This window comes from Actinia tenebrosa, unplaced genomic scaffold (assembly GCF_029948245.1).
Source record: "Actinia tenebrosa isolate PJP-AT-01 unplaced genomic scaffold, QUT_ActTen_1.0 PGA_scaffold11__36_contigs__length_13525064, whole genome shotgun sequence".
Classification (NCBI taxonomy): domain Eukaryota; kingdom Metazoa; phylum Cnidaria; class Anthozoa; order Actiniaria; family Actiniidae; genus Actinia; species Actinia tenebrosa.
Window position 1 is genome coordinate 11712971 of NW_028292571.1, and position 11525 is coordinate 11724495.

The 11525-nt window shown below is 36.5% G+C and overlaps 1 protein-coding gene and 1 pseudogene across 1 annotated transcript; one reads left to right on the top strand and one right to left on the bottom strand.

Moving 5' to 3' along the window:
• Window positions 1-2941: 2941 nt before the first annotated feature.
• On the bottom strand, window positions 2942-5478 carry LOC148912578 (uncharacterized). The gene is made up of 3 exons (XM_089027274.1): window positions 4890-5478; window positions 4198-4287; window positions 2942-3767 (listed from the first exon to the last, which is right to left on the bottom strand). Exons 1-3 carry the CDS (start codon window positions 5476-5478, stop codon window positions 3157-3159), a joined length of 1290 nt encoding a protein of 429 aa, XP_088883400.1. The 3' UTR covers window positions 2942-3156.
• Window positions 5479-9320: 3842 nt separating this feature from the next.
• LOC148912579 (uncharacterized) lies at window positions 9321-10410 on the top strand (annotated as a pseudogene).
• The last annotated feature ends 1115 nt before the right edge of the window (window positions 10411-11525 follow it).

Genomic DNA, 11525 nt, shown 5'->3' on the forward strand with positions numbered 1-11525 from the left:
TTAATAGATGCATTCGATTCATTCGATTCTTAATGAATTTTGTTCCTTTTCTTTGTCTCGTTGTGGTATATTTAATTCTTTTAGTATAGTTTCTTCTTTGTTCGTTTTCTCTTCTGTGTTCAAGGGTTTTTTCTACGTTTTTCCTTCACAAAAATCTTAATCTGGCCTTTGGCAGGGGAGCCTGAGCTGTGAAATCACTCTCAAAATGTTCAAAGTTATACAAATTACATGGTTGGCTTTCAATGCTTGTATCAAGGACTAAATCCGGCGAGACCCCAATCACACCTTATGCACTAGTCAATTGAAACCCCCGCCCCTCGACCCCAGCGGCTAGCGGGGCACTGAACGGAGACGTGACGCGTTTTTAATGTGCTTTTAAGAGCATGATTGCACCGGGGGGTTCGGGGATTTAACGAATGGTTTTCTCAGCGGGGAATCGAGCGAGGATTTTAACGCTCGTTTGAATGTGTAAGGGCCTGGAAACAAGAGGTCGGCCATCTTGAAAAATACCAAGGAGGCGTTGTGATTCCAAGCACAGGCAGCCCGTAGCCTAGTACAAAGCAGTATGTCCTACACAAAACACATGCTCAAACAAACTTATAGCAGTTTCTACCTATACACTTTTACACTGAACTCCACTGATAAGAATCTTTCTTGATTGTAGCCTTAATAGGTTCTTATGTGGAGGGGTCTTAAAATGAGAATTTTAGCCTAACAGGTTCTTAAAAAACCCAGGTTCTTATAAACGGGTTTTGTTCAGTCGTTTCGGTCAGTTCGCCGGAATGTAGAATCAGATCATGATTAATCTATTAAAACTACAGCTTCGCAATATTTACAAGCATTGTTCATTTGAGGTTCAGAGCCCATGAAAATATTGAGCATTGAATATTAGTGCATGGAACACACAACAATTGGCTCTGTGTAGCACAAGAATTATTTGGAGTTGGTGTGAAATATGTTTTTCTTGTTGACTACTAAACCAAAATAACGGGGCCACAATAGCGGGGATTTTAACAGTGAATGTGCCTCCGACTACCGGGGAAAATGTCTAATTTTAACACCACTCAAATATTAAATTCCACGGTATTTCGCGGGGGTTGGGGGGTGGGGGGTTTCAATTGACTAGTGCATTACCTTCACTCCAAGATGTTCAGTTTAACTTTAAGCACCTCTAACTAGATGCTTTGGTTAGTTTTCTTCGGTTTTCTAGAAGTGAAAACACACAACAACGAGTATTGTTTTTGAACGAGTCAACTTCGAGCCCGAGTCAACTTCGAGCCATGAGTCAACAACGAGTCACATGAGTTTTGAGTATCTTTCTAATCCATATTTACGAACGAACATAAATGTTTGTCTAAATTAAGGATTGATTCGAAAAAACCGCTGACCCAAGTACCCGAGTTTGAGGCAACAGTTGTGATCACGTCGTGATAGAAGAGTGATCACAGGTAAAACCTTTTACATGTGATCACACCGTGATCACAGAATGTGATCCAAAATTCGAGTGTGATCACTTGATATCACACTTGAAGAATATTCATAGAACTTGTGTGTGATCACGCCCAGTAGCGTACATGTGATCACACTGAATGAAGTATGATCACATAGATGGATGCGTGATCACCCACTGACAATACAATCACAAAAATTCAATTCAAACAATAAAATGTAATTAAAAGTCTCTTAAAATGATAAACAATAAATTGCAAATGTTGATATCTTTTGATCAGAATCACACTATAGATGATTAAAATATTTATTACATCCATTTTGAAATCACAAGCAAATCCTGCAATCTGATTTGTTCCCTGCACCAGTGATTTCAGCATAAATTGCAAGATTTTGAGCTCTAAATTGCTCGATTTTGCACATCAACTGATATGAACCAATCACAAGAGAGACATGTCATTTTCTAGCCAATTATATCAAGGAATCCATGTGAGTGTTGAGTTGTGTTTTCTGAAGAACGATTTAACCGTCAAAAGTCGTAAAAAAAGACTGAAAAAGCCATAAAAAGGACTTAAAAAGACCAACTGATCACTTAAAATTGTCAAAAGCATCTTTGTAAAGTAACTGCTTAAGTAAGTTGAAGATATTACAGCGAAAAGCAGTGGGGGAAAATGCAAACGGCATCTTTAGAATGTGACTTCTTTGGCGATTGATCGTTGAAAGTGGCTTCCTTTTCAATCTGTAAAGCATAACAACACATCGAAAATACAGTCATTAAAAGTCTTAAGAAGAAGATTTTTGCTGAGCTACGTGACTTCTTAAGGACAACCGAAGGACTAAACAACTTTTGATTTTTGCTGTCTTCTCGGCACAAGTGTGATCTTAACATGTTGAACAGAAATCGTAAAAATACAAGCAGTGAGCATTGGCTGTATGGACAACAGCAAGTTCATTACAACCCTTTTGGGCAGGACTGTTTTGCTATTTAATGTAAGTAAACGATTCTTAATACATGTAATGCCTTTTGGTCCTATATAAATTCATTTTAGTTTTGGATTGAAAGTGTTGGTTTTCAAAATGAGAATCATTGCTCGATCAGTATAAATAACAAGTTCACTTGACAGCATGTTTGAATCGACTGCTTGTAGATTGTAAGTCATGTCGGTTTAACTGGAAAAAACGTCTTTTTCAAAAAAGATTTCAAAATGGATATAATAAAGTGGTAATTGAACTTCGTGTCGTGCAATTTTGGTCTGAAATCAAACTTGCAATTACAAATCAAATTTTGTAATCGCGCGTTTGATTTCAGACCAAATTGCACTCCACTCAGTTCAATTACCATTATTTACAAATACAATTATCAAGTAAATAAAAATTGTTAATCTGTCTGAGTATATAATGTTGTTTAGTTGTTGAGCAATGCTAACATATATAAAAATAAAATAAAATAAAAAAAGTAGTATTACAATTTACTTATTAATGTATTATTTGCATGGTTTGATTATAACTGCAATTGTTCATTACCACGAATCCATTTTTTTAATGATCAATCAAAAGGGCATCCCGTCCCTCTCCTGTGCAGGTAAAATCAACCTATCTACTGTTTTTTTTCCACTTAGCCGTATTTTCTGAACTCGAGCTCCATGACAAGCATCGCCCATTCCTCACCATACGACATTTGGAATTTATGCTCAAGTTTATATCATTCTAGTTGATTTCTCCTTCAGGAAACTTTCTGTTAGTTTGATCCTTCAAAGCTTCCATTCTTTTAGGATCAAGTTTTCGTAACTTATCCCCCTTTCCTTCGATGCTTGACATTGCAGCTTCCTCACGGCTGAATAAAACCTCAAATAGCTTTAGTGCATAGTTTTTAGCTTTCGTGTTGCTTATTTTGCTGAGGGTGTCTTTGTTTACACATATTCCATGTTTAGGATTTCCCAGCATCACCAAATCAGGTTTTGCATCAGATTCTGGTAATCCAGATGAGGCTGCCTTGCAGCTGGTTGTAGTGATTATGCTATGCTCGGGTATTGGTGATTGGTGATCGGCATGCGCTGCAGGTGATTGGTGGTGATCAGGTGTTAGTGGCGGTTGGAATTGAGTATGAAGTGACTTCACTACAGAGCCTGTTGAGTTATCCTCTTTTGCATTTTTGTAAAATCTCTTGACGCATTGCTTACAGAATGCAAATCCTCTGAGGAGGTGCTCCATTTTGTAAAGCTGTTGTTGCATCTCCTTGATCTCTTTTGAGATCAACATTATTTCTTCTTTCGTGGCAAAATCCCCACTGCTGAAATTCTTCACTTGACTTTCAATATCTGAAATTGATTTTGAAAAATTATAAAAACTAATATCAATGATAGTCAGTCTTTTTTTTCATCCTTAAAGAAAATGTTTATAGGGTAAGTGTGCGGCAAAAAATGTTATTGAAAGGGGCCAAAAAAATCAGTGAGTCATGCGAGCCATGTGAGGCACTTTCAGCATAGGCATGCTAATTTTGCGAGGCAATCATACAAGGCATGTCAAATAATAAATTGGCCAAAAAATTATGCATAATAAATTATTATTGAGTTTCTGAATTTTTATCAAATTGAAATGTGTTTCACGGATATAATGAATGCACTCTACTCAGTAGCGCTGACTAGTCGTTTGCGCAAAGGCGTATCGAAAAAAATCGTTGATGAAAAACGTCGCGTGTAACATAACGTTCATGGTATTTAAATATTTGAGCAGTATTACAATGCTCACCGGTTTTATTGGCATCAAGGGAAGTGCCATCAAATTCTGTACTTGGATATTCTTCCTTACCAATCCAATTATCATCATCAAACTGGGTTCCTTGGGGCAAAGAAAATGTTTACACCAATAAATTAATGTCTTAGTTACTTAGTTACTTAGTTACACACAAAGTTATGCTTTGAAGTCAAAATTAACTTATTGTATACATTAAATTTCCGTGATATCAAAAAATATCTCAATATCACGACATTGACGTGTTGCGAAAAATGGGCACGTCAAATTCGCGAAATTAAGGTTACTGTAACCGTTCAAACCTAAATTTTTTTCAACTTTCTATTGTTGAATTGTTTTATGTAGAAGATTACTGTTCGAATATTAATTCATTGTGATGTAGTGCTCACTTTCTCTCTTTTGTTTCTTTTTTATTTCATTTCAAACTCATTCGGTCGGATCACAGAATTTGTAATAGAACTAATAGGGCCTCTGAAAAAGAGCGGGAAAAAATCTCGAAAAAGTGCGGAAATTTTTTGCGGCCAATGTGAAAAAGGGCGATTTTCGACAAATTATGCGAAAAAGTGCGGAAACAATAATTTTTACGTTATGTTTCATTATAGAACTTTGCTTTTATCAATTTTGAAGTATGTTTTATTGAGACATGGGATAATCTCGTACATTATAGTATAGAGAATAGCGTGACTTACCATCGAATGAAGTGTCCGACTTGACACTTGTGACATCAGGATCAGTAGAACGTATTACCCCAATAATATCTTGAGGTGACCAAATCTCTTTTATCTTTACATGAAGGTCACGACAGGACTCACCGCGAATCATCAGAATTATTTCTTCTTCTGGTATTCCAGTAGTACCGGAGAGCTTTTTCTTCAATTCCTCGACAGTTATGTCAGACTTCACATTCACTGTAAATTCAATTGTTTCATGTCCATGAATTTTGTTGACTTTGACGGTCAAGGATTTCTGTCGTTCCTTCTCTATATCCATTGATTGCTTGTCGGCGTTTTCATCCATCAGTGCTTTTTGAGAAGTGAGACTTTTTATCGGCTTTTTTTTCGCTCCCGTCTCTTTTTTGTTCCCCTTTGATTTCTCTCTCTTTTCTCTGGCACTCATACAGTCATCATCAAGTGAATCATCCGAAGAACTTGAAATTGAAGGAATTTTTCGTTTCTTGGCAGTCAACTTTCTTTCTCGATGTTGAGTAAGACTTTTTTCCGCCCCCGTCGGAGCTTTTTTCTTCGAATCGGATTTCTCCTTCTTTTCTCTGGCACTCATACAATCATCATCACTGGAGTCATCCGAAGAACTTGAAAATGTACGAATTTCTTGGCAGTCAACTTTCTTTCTCGATGTTGATAGTTTTGTTTATTGTATTTCTTCGTATGAACATCAACTTCAGAGCTCTTGACTGATCACATTTGGCCAAAGAAGCTGTACCTGTTTTAGGAGTCTTGCAGTCTTCTTCTTCTAAAGTGATGTAATCGTTCAGTTTGGAAGGTTTTTTGCGGGTCCTGCTTTCCTTATTATTGATTTCTGCTTGTTGCCGGCTTATCCTTAAACGATCAATGAAGTCAGTGCATTCTTTTTTAGTGCCTTGCATTAGCGAAATTCCTTCATAGTCTTTCTTTTGAATGTTCCCAAACGAATCCACGACATCCCACTCAACTACTACCCTTTGGTCTCCACAGTCTCTTATCCTCGATTTGGTTATTACGAATGGACCTCTAGATTTCTCATCTTCTTCGCACGGAAATTCGACAGCATAAAACAGTGTCATAATTGTACAATCGTTAAAAAGCGCTTGAATACTGAGAATACAGTGTAAAAGAACGTTGAATGGATTGCAAGCAGTGGAATTCTTTGATGAAATGATTCATTTCTTCGCGCGCTTTTTTCCTATTGGATGAGAAGCCAGTTCCCAACTCATGTTACAAATTATGCGAAATTGATTTGAGCGCTATAAGTAAAATAAAGATGCTTGGAATGCAAATCAGGTCAATCAGTTCTACAATCAGTTGAAGTGACTGGTTATGATGATTTAAGTTCCTATGTTTTTAGTAAAAGACCTACAATGATAATAACAATAATAATAATATTAATAATAAATATGTTCTTATATAGGCGCATTATATATTCTAAAATTCTCAATGCGCTTTACAAATATAACGATGAATTGTTAAGTGATAAAGTAGATTAAAGTTACAAATTGGACAAAAATGTTTTTAGTTTTCTCTTGAATATTTCTAAAGAATCAAATGCCGGTCTTCAAGGACGTGCTGCTAAATGATCAGTTGTTAACTCAGCACCATTAAGGCATGACTCTTTTGAGGAAGTGATGGAAAATCAGTTATTTATTCATATCTTTGACAGTTTACTATGAATCTTTCCGAAATTTGGCTAGTAGTAGTAATTCTTCAAGGCAAGCAGTTACCGCATATCTGTTACCATGGAAACCAGGTCACGTGACCACAAGGCCGCCATCTTGGATTTAAAAAAATCGTTTGTAATCGTATTGAAACTACTTCAAAAGTCCTGAAAATCCATATTCCTTTTGATATTTGCAATACCTATATGGATCTAATTGGATATCTTGGAAATTATATTAGGTTTAATTTTTAGAATATTTTTAATTTTTTGGAAAAAATAGAAAATATTCTAAAAATTAAACTTAAAATAATTAAGATATCCAATTAGATCAATATAGGCATTGTAAATATGAATAGTAATCTGCATTTTCGTGACTTTTAAAGATGTTTCGGTACGTTTACAAACGGCTTGTTTAAAAATCCAAGATGGCGGCCTTGTGGTCACGTGACTTAGTTTCCATGGTAACCAAGGCTCTAAGGTTCCTTCTTTTCACAAAAGACATTAACTTGCCAAGTTTGGGGAAGATTTGTAGAAAACTGGCTATGATATAGCTAATCAGTTTTTCATCTGAGAGCCAGGCCTTAATGATGCTGAGAAAGTGCTACTACGACGAAAATCGCTCAAACTTGGATTCAGCTGAAACTTCTTAAAAAATACTCTTTAAAGGTCCAATAATCACTGTATGAAGTGTTTTCTCGATATTCAGGACGAAAGTAAGATATTTTTACGATTATTTTTTTGAGTCTGTTACCTCATACACTCAACATCAAACATTGCTACATATATTTCTTTGTATATAAATCCTTAATTTATTTTATTCCTTTGAAGCCCAAAGGGTGGCTAATGTGCTTATTTCACATTACTTGTGACTATAATTTATATTTTGGGGTGTTTGGGTATTTCTTTCTCCCTTTACTACTGATATTTTGATCATAAACTACAAAGAAATGTATGGAGCGATGTTCGATGTTGAGCGTATGACGTCACAGACTCCAAAAAATAATCGTAAAAATATCATACTTTCGTCCTGAATATCGAGAAAACACTTCATACAGTGATTATTGGACCTTTAAGGAGTATTCTTAGGAAGTTTCAGCTGAATCCAAGTTCGAGCGATTTTCGTCGTAGTAGCACTTTAAATAAATCAGAAATTTTCTGAACTTCTAATTGCCCTCTTGTGATCGAGTGTAGTTTTCCATGAATTTGTTCATATTCTCGCGTTGCTGTCTCATGCCTTCAAATGCACTCGCGATAAGCTCTCGTTCTTCGGCATCATCTTTGTCTGCCCTAATTCTCTTGCGGCCTTTCTTTCTCTCCGTCCTTTCTCCTTTTGCAACTTCTGCGGGCTCTACATCATCATTATCGGATGAGTTGTTAGCATTGCCCGACGATGAGCTACCAACATCTGAAACATGTTTTAGCGTGACGATATATGTCTCGGCATCCTAAAACCTTTTTGTTGTAAGAAATATCGTTGTAAAAGGGAGACTCTCGCCTATGGCCACCAGTTTGTTTTTTGTTCCAATCTTTGGCAATTTTGTATCTGTCGATTAGGTACTTTATCTTTTGCTTGTACTTATCTGTAGCTCGGTTGATTTTAAACTTCGTGTTTATTTGTTCTGCGATGGCATCCCATACTTTTCGGTTATCTTTACTCTCCAGTTCGATGTGCTTTTCTGCCCATAGGCTTACTAGAGGCTTTTGTTGATCAAGGGAAAACTTGTCATAGGTTTTTTTTACCTTTTGAGGGCGCCTGTTGTACCAGTTCTTGATCTGGGCTGTTGCTACTACTTGACAATGATGGTCCAGGGCTAGTGTTTGTTGATGGCTGATTTGAAGATTGATTTGTAGTAGCTGGTGAGTCCATGTTTAATTGAAATGGAGCTTGATACGGTAAATACGTATTGTAAGGGTTGTAATAACCTCCCTGATAGTAATATCCTTGACTATTCATGATGATAATGAAGGGGAGAAAGCGTTGCGTGACGACACTGAAAGCGGCTGTGGGGGAGACTAGCGGGGTCACGTTGAGTCTTGATATTTTATACTGATCAAGCGATCTGTTAACTGTTAACATGACATGATCTGTCATTACCGGATTCGGTTTCTTTTGTTCGCAGAAAATCATCCTGCCCCACCTAAGCATTACGGCGTCTTTGAAGTTTTGGCTGGTTTACAAAATTTTGGAGATTTGGAAAATTTAGAGTCGCATTACAAAAGGCATGTCGTTGACAGATGTCGAAAGGATTATTGACACATTTTGATCAAAAAATACTGTAATGCGACTTGCCCACGAAATATCCATGCCTGAATACTGTTCATCTGAATCACTAAGTCTTTCAGAAGATGAAATGAGTGAAAGTAGTTTATCCAGTTCTTCTAGTGAAAACGAATGTTCAAGTCTAAGTGAAAGTGAGTTTGATGATCAGGGGGCTCCCCAGAAACCAAATACTAGTAATACGACGTTTAACACCAAAATAACAGATGAGCCGCATTATAGAGGAAGTGCAATTTCTAAAATATTAGCTTATGTACTTATTGTTCTATTTGTTCTCAAACACAATTTGAGCAAAATCGCCTGGGCAGACCTTCTACTACTAGTCATTTCCATTTTGCTTGGTGACAGATGTGACAAGACTATTAAGTCTGTGTACAAAATTAAATTGTACATTAAACAGTATTTTGGAACAGAAGATCCAACACCAATATAGTACTGTTCAAACTGCTTAGATTTTTTAAGCGAGGATGCTTGTATGAAACAGCAATGCTCGGGTAAACGAGTCAACGCTTTCCTGGATCTCCATTTTGAAAATAAACTAAAAGAGTTTTTTAAGGACGCCGAGTTTTGTAAACTTATTCGAAAAGGAAAAGATCTGATTAGAAAGTCAGTAGGCCCAAAAATACATGATATTTTTCATGGGCTTGATTATTAAAACTTCACTCTTCCTGGTGGATTTTTAAGAAAGACTTTCAACATATCATTTACGGTTAATCCTGATGGAGTTAATAAATTTTCTTCATCACGCGCTGGTCATTTGTGGCCAGTGTACCTCATGATAATTGAGCTTCCAAAAGAATACCGTTTTAAGACGAAATACATAATACCGGCATATATCTACTGCGACAAGCAAGATCCAAATATGCTAACTTTTTTAAGTCCATTATTTGACAAACTGAATGTTCTTCATGAAAAAGGAATTGACATTAAGAACAGTGCTGAAGGCCAAATTCACGTCCGATGTTTGCTGTTTGTTGCCACAGCCTATTTGCCGGCACGTGCTGAAATCATGAATATGAAACGGTATAATGCAAAATGTGGCTGTCATCTTTGCAAAAGTAAAGGGCAAGGGTATGGAATAAACAACCTCCATCGTTACTGGCCACTTGAAAAAAATCTGCCGCAAAGCACTCATAATGATCAGCTTTCGTATGCAAAAGATGCAACTCGAAAAAATGCAGTAATGGTTGTTAGGGGCCACTCTGTTTTTGCAAGGCTGAATTACAGTTTTGATTTAACTCTTTCATTTGCTATTGATTGGATGCATTGTGTAGCACTTCGATCCGTGAAGTATGTCATGAATCTGTTAATAATAAACAACAAAACCAAGTGATATTGTATTGGTGGTACAAATACAATAAAGATTCTCTCGGAAAGACTTATAGCAATCAAGCCTCCTGATATTATTGGACGAAATCCAAGATCATTGAGTGAGGTATCACACTGGAAAGCTACAGAACTGAAAAACTGGCTATTACACTACTCAATACCAGTAATGTATTCAACTTTGCATCCTTTATACTTATAATGCATTGGTCACTTCTAGTAGGAGCGTTGGCCATCTTGACCTCTGATTCCATCAGTCAACTTCAATTACAACAAGCTGATGCAATGTTGCAAGATTTTGTTTTTTTGGTGACAATTCTTTATGAGAAAACAAATTGCACCATGAATATCCATCTTTTGCAACATTTAGCAAACTATGTGAAAAGAAGGGGGCCTTTGTGGGCATACAGCTGCTTTGCTTTTGAAAGCATGAATGCTTATCTCAAACCTCTTGTCCATGGCACACATCACGCAATGGAACAAATAGGATGTGCTCTTGGCTTGTGCTATGGCTTGACGCATTTTACAAAACGGACCATGGCAGACAACACATTGCCAAACGATGTGAAAAGTACATTGAAAAAACTGTCTAACTATAATAGTGGAAGAAGCAAAGCTGCTATTAAAATTGAAGAAGGTTACTTGTCAAGAAAATACAATAAACAATCGTCTGAATCAGATAACATTTTAACTCTAGTCAGAATGTATCTCCTTGCTAATTTTCTCAAAAAAGAACGGACAAATGTAGAAATTTTTTCCATATTTGAAAATAAGGATGGACAGAGGTTTATTCTATGTTATATCGGCTTGACCGTATAAAAAAAACCCGACTGTTCTGTTATAGAATACAACCTCAATGAACAGACCTTCTTTGGACGAATTAGATGTTTTGTGAAAGTAGGCACAACTAACCTTTGTGCTTGTTATAGGTTTACACCAATACAGAAAAGTGACTCACCATTTCTCATTCGCAACATACCACTACCTCAAGGGTTTAGTGAAGCAGAAAAAATGGCTATTTTAACTATAATCGAGAAGTATAAGGTAAGTATCAAGGCGGAAATACATAGAGGATGTGTTGTTATCTCATCCTGAGCAAAATCTAAATCATTAGAACTTTGATATTCAAACTAAACTATCGCTAATAAATGGATTTCTTACCTGGAAGTAAATTCCCTTGTGCTTTTTTCTCGACACAAACACAGTATAATGTTTGGCATATGATGTCGCAATAGCCAACTTCGTCAATTTAATTTGGTTGAGTGGTCAAGCATCAAACATTTTGAGTGGAGGCTCTGGGAAGCAATAATAGAATGGCATCATTGTTTTGAATTGATCCCCGGAGCTAGCC

Coding starts and splice junctions, on each gene's coding strand:
- LOC148912578 (XM_089027274.1), bottom strand. CDS start 5,478: ATGAGTGCCAGAGAAAAGAAGGAGAAATCCGATTCGAAGAAAAAAGCT. Junction 4,288..4,889: donor GTCGGACACTTCATTCGATG/GTAAGTCACGCT, acceptor CTTTGCCCCAAG/GAACCCAGTTTGATGATGAT. Junction 3,768..4,197: donor CCTTGATGCCAATAAAACCG/GTGAGCATTGTA, acceptor AATCAATTTCAG/ATATTGAAAGTCAAGTGAAG.